Source organism: Macaca nemestrina, chromosome 9 (genome assembly GCF_043159975.1).
Source record: "Macaca nemestrina isolate mMacNem1 chromosome 9, mMacNem.hap1, whole genome shotgun sequence".
Classification (NCBI taxonomy): Eukaryota; Metazoa; Chordata; class Mammalia; order Primates; family Cercopithecidae; genus Macaca; species Macaca nemestrina.
In genome coordinates, this window is record NC_092133.1 from 5,659,168 (window position 1) to 5,675,098 (window position 15,931).

Consider the following 15,931-nt stretch of genomic DNA (forward strand, 5'->3'; position numbering starts at 1 on the left):
AGTTTGACTGTTGTTCATAAAAGCAAACAATGTATATGTTTCTGGAACTATACAGATTTAAATTGCAGAGTGTTGTCTGGAGATGTACTCCAAAGTTATCAATGGAATGAGATGGGGAGAGGAGTCAGGAAACGGGCTAAATGCTCTTGGTGTATTTGTTTGATTTGAATGTTTGTAACAAACATGTCTCCCTATATTGCTGGTATTGCCCCATCCTTTGAGACAAGAGGCAGTTGGCTCTGTTAGACCCTGGGCCAAGTGGGAGACCAGCTGTGGGCACTGAATGTGGTGGTGGCAGTGTGAGATCTGGCTGGGGCATGGCTGTCTTGAGCCCCGGAGCTGCCCTCCCAGCAACCCAGCAGGTGGCCCAAGGCCCCCCTGGGATGAACATTGCTCCTCACTGACACACAGCTGCCACGCCCAATATGCAAGCCATTAGAGGCCAAGCTTGGGAGCTTGGTGACCACAGCAGATGCCTGGATGTTGTGTGCCACTGTCCCTGGGTGATCCTCTGATTTTGGCAACAGTAGGCCCACAAGTGGGGCATGCATGTGCCAGGGAGCTGGCAGCCCTGGAACCAACCTTTCACCTGGTGGATGAGAGCTGTGGGTCAGCGCTCCAGCATCCTGCTCCTTCATGCATAAGATGTGGAGAGACCCCTTGTGCATCTCTGCAGAGTGGAGTTCTCGGGGTGGTCTCAGTAATGCTCCTCTGAGTGGCTTGCTGAGACACACACACTCATCGGTGCCATTGGCAACCTGCCTGTCTCTCCTGAGGTCCCTCAGCACTCAGTGTCCTATCTGTGTTTCTGTTGATAGTAGCTGCTTTTGAGGCTGGTCTGGCAAGTGCACTTTTGCAGACCTCAGCTCCTTCTGAGGCACTGGTCTCAGGCAGTGCTATTTGAGTTCATTGGCCCCTGGTGAATGGCCAGTTGGTGACTTTCTTTATGCGTCTTCCATACTTCCTTTTCCTTGGATCCCTCTGCCCCTCCCCACTGTGTCCAGCTGTGCCTGCACCTTCACATGTTCAGGTCTGCTTACCCCAGGGGAAGGGCCGAGACCACATCCACAGCAGAGTGGACGCTGCTTGTCGAGGATGGGACATTGGGACCCACAGACTCAGGGAGAAACCAATAACAAAAGGGCCCACAACAGCAAACCCCATCTTATAGCAGGCAATTTTTTTTTTTTTTTTTTTTGTACAGGAATAAAAGTAAGAGATCTGAAGAAAAAGACACAGGCTGGTAGTCAAAGTAAAGGTTTATCCTTGCATCAGAATGGTTTAAATCTTGCAATTTGCATATACAAAGAATTCAGCAACATTCACTGGCATTATAATCAGAGCAAGATCAAATTATAAATGTAATTAAAGAAAATATGATAGTTGAAACTGTAATAACATACATATATTATAAAGACTGCACATAAATTAAACACAACTTGGTTAAACAAACAAACGAAAAAGTATCCGTAATCATACACTTAAAAGAATAACATGGGTATGTCTCCAAATGCTGACACACAGGTGTCAGGCTCATTTTAAAAAGCGTTTAAAAACACGTAAAAATACCTTTTGAAACACCGGTATGCATTCTTCACTCGTATAGCACATGGAGAGAAACCATAAAGGCAGTCACACAGTGACCAGATCACACACAGATCAGAATGGTCATCTTCTAATCACTATTTGGTATTTGAACCCAACTGCATGCAACAAAGGAAAATGTGAAAGGAACAACGGTGTCGGCACTGGGCTGTTCGGGGCTGTTTTGTTATGTACAATGGACTTTCTTTGACCGAAGGAAAGAAGAGATGAACTTTCCAGGTTGCACGGAGAAGATACTGAGTCCCCCAGGGGTTGATTCCCCCAGTGTGAGTTGCCCTAAGGCCCAGGAGATTGTGTGAACTGGGACCTCGGTAGAGGCCATGAGACTAATGACTTCCCCACTAAAGCGGAATGCTGCCCCGGACAGCACAGCGGAAGGGAGAGTCCTTTGTCCCGGGGAAAGTGGCTTCTCCTTTGTTCCTGGAATGGAAAAGGTTTGGGAACAGGCAGAACCCCTGCAGTGGACACCGGGGGTTGGTCTAAGGGGACAGGATAAAACGTGAGCAGGGCCCTTTCCTGAGGGCACCCTGAAAAGGCCTACCTTAAAGGTACTTCTTGATACAAGAGATGCCGGTTAGACCATTAAAGGGCTTCAAGGATTCTGACAGAGGGCTCCTAGACATGAACCAAAGCCTGTGCCCCTCTACTTTGACTTCAAACTCTCAAATAAATGACCAGAGAAATGTCACCTTCATTGTAGCAAGCTGGCTCTGTTTCTAGGTTCAGGTGCTGAACAGAAACTTACTTCCCTCTCTTCTCCTTCAGCCAAAAAAAGGCTTTGGGTTTGGAATTTTAACAATGAAAACAAAAGGGACCTGGTGAACCTCAAAAAGCTCCATTTTCCTCTTCCACCGAGATGCTGAATCATTGTACAGAGAAGGAGAGAAGAGCACATTCAGCAGTGTGCAGCCCGGGCGTGCAGCTGGTGAGGATGGCGGTCACGAAGTGCGCTTTCGTCCTTCCAGCTGGGCACCAAGTCTTGCCCTTGGATGGGGCTCGGAGCCATGGAGTGGGCGAGAAGCTTGATTCCCTGTGAGCCTATTATGGAACAATAATGTGTCCTGGGTTGCATTTGCACACACCATCAATGAATAGGGACGAACACTGCAACACGAGGGTGCGATCAGTTATCAGTGAAAATGTCAAATAAGGCCTTTATATAGCTTTTAGGAAACAAAAAACGTACCAAAAATGCACGTGTTAAATGCTTTTAGTAGTAAGGGAGGCCAGATATCTCTTTGTTTATATTGTGCTCATCTGCTAGGTACCTAATGGCCATAGAAAGATAACTGCTATAAAATTCAATGTTGGTACATTCACACCCATTTTTTTTTCCCCCATCAGCCAATCTTATCTGGCAATGGGATCGTTACTGTTATCCAAGGTCAATGGTCTCAGTAGTATTTCCATTCAAAAATAATTTAGCTTTTAGATTAAGGATTTCTCTTTTTCTTTTATTAAACATTGAAAGGTGGGACTTTAAAAAAATGGTATAAATCTAGGTTTTAGGGATTCTTTTCTTACAAACAATCTTAGCTTTTTACAAGAAATGTTTAAATACCAAAATGTTGCTCAGAAAATTTAAAGTTTAATTGCCTGTGGTTATTCTACTGTTTCTATCCCAATGTGTGCTCCTCTGTATTACGTGTGTAAGGTGCTCAGTTCATCTGAACGTTTGGATGGGACGTTTCGTGTTGAGCCTCCAGGCATAGCACTGGAGCAGCACAGGCTGCTGTGGCAGAATGGGAGGGGACAATGGGAGAGGCAGCTGGTTTGATTTTCTGAGGGTTGTCTGGGCCAGACAGGCAGCCGGACAGCAGGTGGTGCTTCGGGGTGCAACTCTGATGGCTGGTTTTGTTGTACCCAAGGCCACGGGTCCATGGGACCACGGGACCACCCGGCATTTACATCTCTTCTCATCCAGCCAAGATGGTGTAGACACAGTGTTGATGGTGTAGACACAGCATTTTTAAATATTACTTACATTCGCCGGCTACTCTAGTGTGTTTTAGACCTGGATCCAGGTTGTAAAGATTTTTTCATCTTTAAAATGTAAAGATAAACCACATGGGCCGGAACTGAGAACTTTACAGAAGTCCCCATTTACATTGTATCATCAGGAACAGGTTGCCTTCCAAAAATGCTGCTGTTCGGGGTTGTGAAATCAGTGTGAGGAAAGTGCATTTGTAACTGACTTCTGAGTCCTCAACTGTTTTCTTAATATGAGCTTTGTGTTTAGTATCTTGCGGGGGCACACTTCGCATATTAAGATTACAACATTTAAAGGTGTTGAATGTGTGAAATTAAACCATATGAATCTAATGAAAAATTAATATATTTACTAATATTAGCAGAAATATATATTTTATGAGATATTATTTGACCTTAATACATTATTCCAATTTTTAAAAAGCATATTTAAGATTTAACAACTTTATAGCAGGTGGCCTTTAAGGCATAACAAAATATATACAAAGAAATTAGGGAAGATATTAATGTCAACTATGAAATAAATTAACATGATTTTTACAAAATATACTGACCATTAAATTAAAAAATATTTTAAGGCAGGAATCATTTGAAATTAGCATAATCAGAAAATATATCAATAAAATCTTGTACCACTTTGTAGCAGAATTCATACTGTTCCTGAAAAGACAAACAAGGACACATTAAAATGTTATTCCCAAAAATATATTTGATTAATTTAATCAGGAGAGATAGTCAAAAACAAGGCATCAATAAGTGTGACTATTCATTAAAATACCATATACCTTTATGCACATCATAATTGGTTTTTAGGCACATACAGAATTCCAAATAAAGCTATGTTCCTACATCGAATGTGTCAGTTAGTATATTAACATTTCAAGTTAGTGTATTTAATGGACTGAGTAAAATGTCTGTAGCTTTCACATTGAAACTGGAAAACAACTATTTTTGAATTGAAAAAAAAAAAAAACCAGGCCAGGTGCAATGACTCAATGTCTGTAATATTAGCACTTTCAGAGCCTGAGGCAGGAGGATCACTTGAGCCCAGGAGTTTCAGACCAGCCTGGGCAACATGGTGAAACCCCATCTCTATCAAAAAAGATAGAAAAATTAGCTGGGCATAGTGGTGCACACCCGTAGTCCCAGCTACTCGGGAAGCCGAGATGGGAGGATTCCTTGAGCCCAGGAGGCAGATTGCGGTGAGCCAAGATTGTGCCACTGCACCTCTGCACTCCAGCCTAAGTAACATAGTGAGACCCTGTCTCAAAAAAAAAGAGAAAAAAAAAAAATCAGAGTACTAACATTGCCAGATAAATTTCATAAAGTAAGAAAGTAATCTATAAAAGTTAAATAAAATGCACATCTAGATTATTTTAAAGCCTAAATTTACTATACAAGAAGGACATTGTTTTATATATAGGCTGGTCCTCCCAGACCCCTGGGTGAGATATTTGAGCTTGGGGCTGGCATAAGGGCTTGGGAAACTGGAGAGGCCAAGAGCTGTCCTCAGCACCTCCCTGCTTCTTTCCAACACATTCGACTTGGGCTCTTCTTAGCACACGGTGAACAAATATCTAAATGCTTTTGGATGGAAAGACGCCAAACAGCTAGCTTAGCCCTTCCTGAGTCCCGGTCTGGCCAGGATGGGAAGGAGCTGGGTTTTCCAGAGAAGGAAAAGGTGAGCCTGAAACTTTGCTCCTAAATTTGCATGAAGTTGTTGGAGGAGCCAAGACCAGATTCTAGGGTCCTCACTTCTGGCTCCTAAGACACACAGCTGATCACCCAGCCTTCAGAAGGAAAAGGAATTGAATTCCTAGAAGGAATTCTCAATAAATATACAGGCTCTCTTTAAAGAGGCAAACAGCTTAAAGCAACATCAACCGAATATCAACTTAAAACAACATCGACTGAATATCAAAGCTGGCTCAGTCTGGGATGGAAATGGAGATGATCACTAATTACTCTGTTTTCATAGCAAACACAGCAGCTAACTGCTGACCATCCCATGTTGTCTTGAGTACAAGTGACTGGGGCCAGTGATGGATGAAGTGTACTTTGGAGTGTGCTGGGATGATACAAGTCACACCTCAGGTCACAGACAGACATTTCTGGTCAAGCCACAGACTCCAGGAAAACAGATGTACTTGCGGCCTTTGGAATGTCAGTTCCAACCAAAGCCTACCTAGGATGCTGGAAGCAAGTCTTCCCTGAGTGCTCAGCAATTGGAAACTGGTTCTGGGGCCACTGTGCCCACCTGCAGGGCTAAATCAACCTGCATGTCAGCCATCATCTCTTTATTCAAAGATGTTTTTGCGCCTGTGTTTTTTTTGCCAAAATATCCCTGCCACATATGAGGTCTGGCAGCATAGAGTACTAGTTAAGCCCTTCCCTTCTGGAGTCAGATAGAGTTTGAATCTCATTCTGACACTTAATACTTGAAAATCTCGGGCAGGCTTCTCAACCGTCCTAACTGGAGGTGCCTGCAGAACACTCCTTGTGAACAGAAGCAGGCACAAGGGCAAGCAGCTGGTGAAGATGAAATGAGAAAGACGTCTGTAAGGCACCTGGTTGCACTGCACCCAACACCTGATGGTTATTTAGTGACTCACTTCTCCCTCATTCGTTTGCTGATTCACCACTTGCTCTGGAGCCCTCGCCATGGGCTGGGCATTGGACTAGACCCTGACTCTAAAAGTCAGGTTGCAAAGTGCTCTGTCAAGCTGTTACCAGGCAAGAGAGCACAGGTGACAGCCATACAACATCTGAGGGCAGCTTCCCAGTCAGGGAGCATGGAGGGGCAAGCTGGGGTCAGGAAGAGCAGAGCTGAGACGGGAGGACACCTGGAGGCTAGATGGTCTCGAAAATAGAATATATTGACCAGACCAGGCAGATTAATGAGAGCTGCGAGTCCCCAAAAAGACTAGGGAAACGCTGTATGCTGCTGCTTAGAGAGATGGTCTTTGCTACAGGTCGTTGGGCACGTCCCAGAGGCCAGGCACTAGTAGGGCCCCTGATGTACTTAAAGCAAATTTCACACAGTGATTCTAACACACCATCTAACCATTCTAACACACCATCACCCCTATTTTCCACAGAAAAGAACTGAAGCCCAGAAAGTGGAAGGAGCTTGTCCAAGTTCACAGAGCCCCGAGGGAGTCCAGCCGTGAATCTGGAGGACAGTGGAAGCCGAATCTCTGCAGGGACACCTGCTGCCTCTTTCATACTGAGGTGGCTGGGCAGGCAGGACGAAAGCCACTTGCACTGCCTGGGGAATCCTGCGTAAAATTAACAACAGGAAAGAAACCAGAAAGTCTGGCTCATAGTTTCAAAACTGGATTTCTTTTTGAGGGGTTCTTGTTAAGTCTTTTTTATTTAATTAATCAATTTATTTTTTTAATTTTTTTTGAGATGGAGTCTCATTCTGCTGCCCAGGCTGGAGTGCAGTGGTGTGATCTTGGCTCACTGCAACCTCTACCACCCTGGCTCAAGCAGTTCTCCTGCCTCAGTCTCCTAAGTAGCTGGAGTTACATGCATGTGCCACCATGCCCAGCTAATTTTTGTATGTTTAGTAGAGACAGGGTTTCACCATGTTGCCCAGGCTGGTCTCGAACTCTGAGATCAAGTGATCCGCCCTCCTCGGCCTCCCAAAGTTCTGGGATTATGGGCGTGAGCCACTGCACCGGGACTCCTGTTAAGTGTTTATTAATTACTATTGTTATTTTGATTTAAAACCTCTCTTGGGCATGGTCTGTCACTTTGTCCACTTGCAAAACTGCTGTAGTTTGTGTATTTCTGCAGCGTGGACTATCAGAGGCAGGCATGACCTCCAGGAGGCATGAATCAGGCCTCCAGCCTCTTCCCAGAGCCCTCAAGGACTGGCAGTGCTGGGGCCAGGGCTCCGGGACCAGCAGGAGAGCCCTAGGTGCCTTGCTTCTCCCATCTTTTTCAGCCACCCAGGTATCCATCCCGGCACAGACGGCAGAGACTTAGGAGGGAGAGGGACCCAGGAGGCACCCAGCTTTCTAGTCCACTGGCTCTCAAACCTGTATTCATTTTGATACCACATTGTAGGGGGTGTCTTTCAATATAGGGATCCCACCCCCAGAGATTCCACCTAATTGGTTTGAGGGCGGCTTGGGCAACGGAAGACGGTAAACGTGCCCAGGTGGGTCTCCTGTGCAGTCAGGGTGGAGAACCGCGCTCTAGCCCAATCGGGGTGTGGATGGACAGACCCGCCCTCAGCTCAGGTGTCCTCACTCCTGCTGTGCTTTGCTGTGAGGCGGGTGTGGAAGGGCCTCCTTCCCTCCTCTCTATGCACAGGGGCTTGGGTGAGCCAGGATTGTTAGCGTGGAGAGTGAGCAGGCAGGGAGGACAAGTCTGAAGTGGGAAGCTTTGGGGAAAATGATGCGTTGTAACAGGCTTTAAAATCGTACTCGCTGGGTGAGTGGCAGGAACTATAGGCGTATTTGGTGAGGAGGAATCGCTTCTGAAAACCAGAAAGCAGGAGTCCTCGAAATGAAAGCGAATGTACGGGGAAAAGTATTCATACATTAGAGGGATTCCTGCAGCCCCTGGACAGTATCCGAGGTTGAGTGAGACCCAGGCAGGGAAAATAAGCCACATGGATGAGTATAACATTGAAATGAGAGGTACCAGGATTTTACATTTCAGTGCTGCTTCTGAACTTGATAAGAGTATGGTTTTCAGTGAACACAGGAATCTCGCAGAATGGTTCACTTTGACACAAAAGCTCCTATCCTCAGTGCGTCTCTCCAAGTGGTCTCAGACATTGAAACTGGTGGACAGGCCCCTCCTCCTGGGTCTTGCCCAGAAGACACGCAAGTCAGAGAACCCAAGGAAGGAGGGCTCTGCAGAGGTTTACTGCGAAACATTGCAGCTGGCCCTTTTCCCTGGGAATTTTACCTTCCCACCTCCCCCATGTACTTAAGGTCCTTTAATGAAACATGTATCAAATACAACATGAAATAATTCTCCACTCTTCTGGTAACATCCTTATTCAGATTCTTACCAGGGTTTGCACCATATGTGGTCTCTGAAGTCGTAAACTCTTCACAGCTTGAAATACATCTAAAAGTCCCTCGGCTTTTACTCGCTCCAAAATGTTGCTGAGAGCTATGAATGTACCTGTTCGCCCAGCTCCGGCACTGCAGAGAAAAAGTGCTTAATGCAGATCATCCGACTTGCACTTGGGGATGAGAAACAGCTGACAACCAACCCCTGCATATCAGCACTGAACCAACAATCGCTGAAAATGATCTCAGCGTAACTGAATTTTTTTTGGATCATTTGTATGTAGCTTAGCTTCTGAGCAAGATTTAGCAAACGTAAAATTCCTAAGACACCTCCCTAATTACAGTAGACCAATATTTTATAAAATGAGTCAGGACCAGTGACAAGTTTTTAAGCAAGTGTCACCATTTCCCCTCTTCTTGTGTAGGGCAATGGTTCTCAAAGTGTGGTCCCTGGACCAGCAGCACGGTTGGCACCTGGGAACTTGTCCGAAATGCAAACCCTCCCAGCTCAGGTCTAGGGAGGAGGTAATCCTGGCATACCCCCTTCCTTACTGTGCCGGGGGTGTCGGTGATGCTGAAAGGGAGGGGCAGTTTAAGGACATTCACAAGCAGAAACAGTCAACTGACACTTCCCAGCAAGGCCGATTTGAGTCACCTCCATTTACCATGGTCATTTGCTGACAAACCCCACAAGAGCAGAGCCCAGGCCCTGGTAGGAGAGCCCAGGTGTACTGGGCTGGAGGAGGAGGGGTGGACCAGCCTCTTCCAGCAGGTCTTCCGGAGATGCCTGGCTGCCCTCCATGCTCCATAATCTCACGTGTGGGCTTATTCCAAGGCCTCTGACCTGCCGCAATGATCGGTCCCACATCTGCCTTCCCACAGGTGGGATCCTGTTCACCTCTGCATCTCCTGTGCCCCATGGAACTCATTTCGAGTTTATCCTAAATGACTACTTGGAAGGTGCCAGGAAAACCAAAAACCGAGGTGTGTGCTCCACCTACTGGCCAGGCCAGGAGTGCACCCCGGCGGGGTCCAGGCAGGGAGAGAGCTCTGCCAGCTATAATGGGTGGGACAGTGGGTGGGGGTGAAAGGCAGTCACAAAGGGTGGGCACCACTGGTATGAGACAAGAAATGGAACTGCAGTTTTAGGAGCACATTAGCACCACCCAAGGATAGAACACCCCAAGCTCCTGCTTGGAAGAACCTTGCCAGGTGTCAAGGTCCCTGCCAGCAGAAGTGTACAGCAGGATCAGAACCACAGAGGCACAGAAGGCAGGCGAGTGGGCGGCCCGTGGGCTTGGCCGGATTTGTGCATCTGCCCTCGGGAATGCTGTGTTTCATGCCTTCATCTGCGGATTAAGTGGTGTCCCACGTGCCCCGGGTGTCCCTCTGCCTTTGGGCCTGACTTGGGAGCCAGGCTGAGGCTACAGGACCAGCGTGGCTACAATCCCAGCTGGGACTCCTCATGTGGCCAGGAATCCCAGCCAACGGGAGAGGGCGGGTGTAGGCACAGCAGCTCAGCCAGGCAGTCTCTCAAAACCTGCCCAGGAACTTGAAGTCCGGGAGTGTGCTCCTCCGAGCTCTGCCTGGCAATTTTTGATGACTTCAAAAGCACATGGAAATGTGTGTTTGAGTGATTTCCTAACTTCTCCCTCTGAAGTGCATTCTGCATGTATGTTAAGATGACATGTATGCATCTTATGTATGATACGATGACATGTATGTACTTAAGTGAAGCCGTGTGTGCGTGTGTGTAAGGAGAGGTAGAGAGGAGACGCTAGGGAATAGCATGGCCGGGGCAGTGACAAGGCTCTGCTGCCCCCAGCTGCGGGTACTGGGGGCGTGCAGCCTGTGTCCACCCCACCTGGAGGGTTCGGCTGGGGGCTCACCTGCAGTGCACAGTGATGGGGTGGTTGCCCGTCTGCTGCTGCTGCTTCTGCACGGCTGCGATGAGGTCGATCATGCCTTTGCCCTCGGCGGGAATCCCGATCTCAGGCCAGCCGTGGAAGTGAAACTGGCGCACTACTCGGACCTGCTCCTCCTGGCGGGCCTGGGGCTGCAGGGAGGAGAGGGGGTCTCAGCACTGCCTGCCTGCTGGGAAACAGGCCCCAGCCCCACCTGCCTTCTCAGGGATTGGCCAAGGCTGGGAGCCCTCCCTGAGCCTTCTGTGCTGCCAGCGTCCCCACCGAGGCAGCCTGAAGGAGAAGGCTGAAAACTGCTTGCCCTAAAGAAGGCGACAAGTGGTTGGCTGTGCTTCCTTCTGCGAGGCGGAGCAAGCCGCCCAGAGCACATCCCCTGGAGCCCTTCGAGGACCGCCCAACCCCTACGGGATCCTTGGCAGCTCTGCTGGAGAGAAGGGAATCACTTTCTCAAGAAGGCAGGGTCCAGCCTTTCCCTTCAAAGCTCAAAGGAGCAGCATCTGAGTCTGGCGGCCGGGGTGGCTCTGTGGCTGGCATGGAGGAGACAGTGCAGGTGCATTTCATGGTACTGACCGTTTGGAGCTCAGCATCAAGTCCTGTGCACAAGTGAGTCATCCTACCCACGGCTGACCCCGAGTCCTCATTCTTTGCCAAGGAGAGAGGGTGAGCAGAACCAAGGACCCAGTGGAAATGGGGACAATTGGGTGGCTCTGAGAAGGCATCTGGAGGAGAGCCCCAGAGAGGCCCCTGTGGCTTCATTAGTCCCCTTTGTTCCTCCTGCCCCAACTAATGGCTAATATAATTCTCCTGAGAGATAAATGGGAGGTAGGTGGCCAGGGAGATGAGAATTGTACAGGAGGCCTGCCACTGTCTCTGAAACCCATTGGCCATTCATAGCCGATGGGACTATGTGAAGGAAAAGGACAGGTGCAGGGCCACATTCTGGTTCAATGACAAGCAGAACCAGGAGGGAGGGTGTGGTTCACTAAATTCACAAGGGTTTAAAGAGCTAGTTCAACAATACCTGATTGAAAGTGACCAGGAAGTCTCGTATACTGATGGCTTCTGAAAGGGTATCATTCTTTATCTCTATCGTTATTTCTCCATGAGTAACTGAGCCCTCGGTTGGCCAATACTGGTAGCATTTATCCTTAGGGGATAAAATAAAAATGTAAGTCTTATAATAAATAATTTGCTGCTGGCGATTTTGAGTTTATAATGCAGAATTGTTCTCAAACCAGTTAATGTATTTCATCTGACCAAAAAAAAAAAATGAATATGAATATAAATGCCTTTTAATGCTTGTTGACCCAGGGAACAGAACAGAGTCTAGAAACAGACACACATATATATATGAAACCTTAACATATGGCAGAAAGGAGAGATTCTTCAATAAATGGGGCTGGATAAATTGGTTTTCTACCTGGGGAAAATGAAATTGGATCCCTGACTCATACTCTACCAGGGCTGATGTGAGTGTCCCCAGCTCTTCCTAGAACTGAGCAGTGAACACCCTGCACTTCCACGTGTAGTGGCCTTGAACCTTAATAAAAATAAACCCAGATGGATTAAGGTTTAAGGTGAAAAACAAAACTGTGAAACTCTTGGAAGAAGAAACATCTTTTCACTTTGAGGTACACAAGGATTACTAGACAAGAGCCCAAACAGCTAACCAATCATGATGCGACAATTTGAAACATTGGATTACAGTAAAATTCACTTTTCTTCATCAACAGACATCATTAAAAGAGTGAAAAGACAGGCCACAGATTGCAATAAGATGTTTGCAATATATAAAACCAGTAAAGAATTAGTATCAAGATTATGTAAAGAGCTCCTATAAATCAATAAGGAAGGACAAATAACCCCATAGAAAAATCAGTGAAAGGCAGGAACAGGCATTTGACACAAGAGGAAATATGTCATCCACAAACACATGAAGTGATGGGGTTGACCTTGTAGGAATCAGAAAGATGCAAATCAGAGCCACAAAAAGAAAATATTTACACAATAATTACACAACGAACAATATTTTGTTAATTTTCAAGTAACAATCATTAGGGCACCTTGAGAATGCCATACTAGGTATGCAGATGAATGATCTCTCTTATACATTGCTGATGTCCACTTTGGAAAGCAATTCGGAATTATCTTGCAAATTCAAACTTTCACATACTCTTCAATGAAGCATTTTGGCTCTTTGATACATCTTAGTCCCAGTGCAGCATAAGACATGTACAAGAATATACAGGTAGGGAGAACAGACAGACACAGGGAGGGGAACAACACACACTGGGGCCAGTTGTGGAGTGGAGGGGGAGGGGAGGGCGAGCATTAGGACAAATAGCTAATGCATGCAGGGCTGAAAAACTAGATGACGGGCTGACAGGTGCAGCAAACAACCATGCGCATGTATACCTATGTAACAAAACTACACATTCTGCACTTGTACCCAGAACTTAAAGTTTAAAAAAAAGAATGTACAGGTAGCACTGTTTGTAAAACAATGAAATGAAATCAACTCAAGTGTCCATGACAGGAGAAGGAATACGTGAGCTAATGCAGGATATAGTTTGTGAGGTGGAATATAATGAAATAATGATGACGAATGAACCGCAGCATAAGCATCAACACAGAACAATATCAAAAGCACAGGTTTGAGTGGAAGAAGCAAGTCTCAGAAGACAACATGCTGTAATGATGCTCTTTATATAAAGTTCAAACACAAGTAAAACTAAACAACAGTCTCTGTAGGCATAAATAGATGTGATTTAAAAATATTTTTTAAAAAAGCAAAGAACATATCCACTAGGATGGCTTTAATCAAAAAGACAATCACAATGTTGGTGAGGATGTGGAGAAATTAGAACCTTATATATTGCTGGTGGGAATGGAAAATGGGGCAGCTACTGTGGAAAACAGCCTGGCAGGTCCTCAAAAATGTCAAACAGTAAGTTTATGACAGAGTTATGAGGTGACCTAGCAATTCCACTCCTAGTATATACACTCCTAGGTATATACCCAAGGGAAATGAAAAAGCATGTCCATACAAAAACTACCACCTGAATGTTCAAGCAGCATTTTTTTTTTTTTTTGAGATGGAGTCTCGTTCTGTCACGTAGGCTGGAGTGCAATGGCGTGATCTCAGCTCAATGCGACCTCTGCCTCCCAGGTTCAAGCGACTCTCCCTGCCTCAGCCTCCCAAGAAGCTGGGATTGCAGGTTCCCGCCACTACACCCAGCTACTTTTTGTATTTTTAGTAGAGACGGGGTTTTGCCATGTTGGCCAGGCTGGCCGCGAACTCCTGACCTCACGTAATCTGCCCACCTAGGCCTCCCAAAGGGCTGGAATTACAGGTGTGAGCCACCGCACCCAGCTAAGCAGTGTTATTTATAATAGCTCCAAAGTGGAAACAACCTAAATGTCCATCAGCTGATGACTGGATACACAGAATGTAGTATAGCCACGCAAGGGAATACTGCTTGTCAATAAAAAAGAATGATTTACTGATTCATGCTACAACATGGATGAACCTTGAAAGCATGATGCTCAGTGAAAGAACCCAATCACAAAAGACCACACACTGTATGATTCCACTTATAATAATGTCCAGAACAGACAAACCCATAGTCAGGAAGCAGATTAGTGGTTGCCAGGGGCTAGGGAAAGGAAGGAATGAGGAGTGACTGCTAATGGCACAAGGTTTCCTTTTGGGTTGATGAAAATGATCTCAAATTAGATAGTGGTGATGGTTGTACAACTTTGTGAATATACTACAATTCACTGAATTGCACCCTTTAAAAAGATGAATTGCACGAATTATAGGTGAATTATATGACAGTAAAGCTGTTCCTTTTTAGAGCAAAGGAATAAAAACACAAATACACAGCAGTAAGTATGTCTTGGGGGAGCACCCAGATAGATGTACATTGTTGGTAAAACCTTGGGTTTACTGTTGGGTGGTGAGTTCACGAGTGTTTATTATGTTATTAAATAAATGCAATACAAGAAGGCCAGGGGTGGATCTCTGTAAAAAGGAAGAGTTAACTCATTCAATTTACTAGGACAATATCCATTAGGCACACATATCAGTGCCTATGTCTTCATGTCTTGAAAAAAGCCAATAAATGTCTTTTTCTTCAACAGGTTATAATCTTGGCCAATACCAAATGGCAAAATTTCAGGGCAGGCTAAATAACATGTAGGCTAAGAATAAAGGGCAACGGGTAGCTATGGTTAAACCTCACTCCCAAAAAGGGAAAGGGTGAAATGAAACCTTTTTCATTTCCAACCTCTCTCCCTCCCTAGTGGTCCTGGCTTGGTCTCACCCATGTGTTTGCACTGAAGGCGGGTGGGATATTTGTAATGAATGGCGACAGTGCCTCAGGTGCACAGGCTGCCCCTGGAGGGCCGGGACCGGGCGGCGCTCCTCACCTGCTCTCTCTCCTGCACCTCCGTCAGCATCACGATAGTGTGGGATTTCCATTCCCAGATCATCCTCCAGAAGTCCTCAACGGTGTGGGCCAGTGGCCCTTGGGTGGCGATGAAATAGTCCTTCTGTCGGTAGCCCTTCAAATGGAGGCGCAGAGGTTAACGTCCAGCTTCCTTCCATCCTGGCTCCATTACCTGCTCTCTAAGTTCAGGACAGCCTAAGGCCTAATGAGGAAAACTCTCCCATCTTCCATGGTTGGCACCAGACCCCAGCTGGCACGAGCACTCAGGCACACACCTGACAAGCAGGTCAAGAGGCTCGCTTATCTGAAACCATAACCGTCACCATCAGCCCCTGAGGTCATCAACAAATGGGTATTATGAACTGGTAGTCGCCTGCGGCCATCTGAACAGCACCTGGTGACTTAGATTCTGACATGTTTCTGTGTGTTTCAGCTAGATCAGCATGGAGTCCCCTGGATTCTGGCACAATTTTCTCATCTGAAAATGGCAATATTAACATACACTTGGCTGCAATTCCCCCTTTTGCCCTTCTTCTGCGAACTGCGCTGTGCATGAAGACGGCCTCTGTCTGTGTGCCCTGAACACGTAACTGTATTGTCCGCGTGAGTACACAGTGCAGAAATCACACGAGAGAAAGAGCACAGAGGCAATGGGTATATAACTGGTATGTGACAGATATGTAAAAGAAAAATAACTATATATACAAAGCAGAATGAAAAAAGAGCCAATTACTTAGCAGCGAGTCTATGTCCTTCCATTTCCAAAGTCTCCTTTTTTTTTTTTTTTGAGAAGGAGTCTCGCTCTGTTGCCCAGGCTGGAGTACAGTGGCGCAATCTCAGCTCACTGCAACCTCAGCCTCCCGGATTCAAGTAATTCTCCTGCCTCAGCTTCCCGAGTAGCTGGGATTACAGGCACCTGCCACCATGC

General features: G+C 46.3%; 1 protein-coding gene across 8 annotated transcripts in view; it reads right to left on the minus strand.

The window, feature by feature from the left end:
* Positions 1–1,241: 1,241 nt before the first annotated feature.
* LOC105470569 (protein tyrosine phosphatase receptor type E) overlaps positions 1,242–15,931 on the minus strand; it is a 181,586-nt gene continuing 166,896 nt past the window's right edge. For 6 of the 8 annotated variants that reach the window (XM_024789393.2, XM_071068924.1, XM_071068925.1 and 3 more), the window contains 5 exons: positions 14,984–15,118; positions 11,574–11,699; positions 10,520–10,686; positions 8,627–8,762; positions 1,242–4,254 (listed from right to left, as the gene is read on the minus strand). In XM_024789393.2, the coding sequence (XP_024645161.1) occupies positions 4,180–4,254; positions 8,627–8,762; positions 10,520–10,686; positions 11,574–11,699; positions 14,984–15,118 (639 nt within the window). In that variant the 3' untranslated portion in view covers positions 1,242–4,179. The remainder of the gene's footprint in view (positions 4,255–8,626; positions 8,763–10,519; positions 10,687–11,573; positions 11,700–14,983; positions 15,119–15,931) is intronic. The other 2 variants (XM_024789391.2, XM_011722729.3) reach the window with 1 other exon arrangement.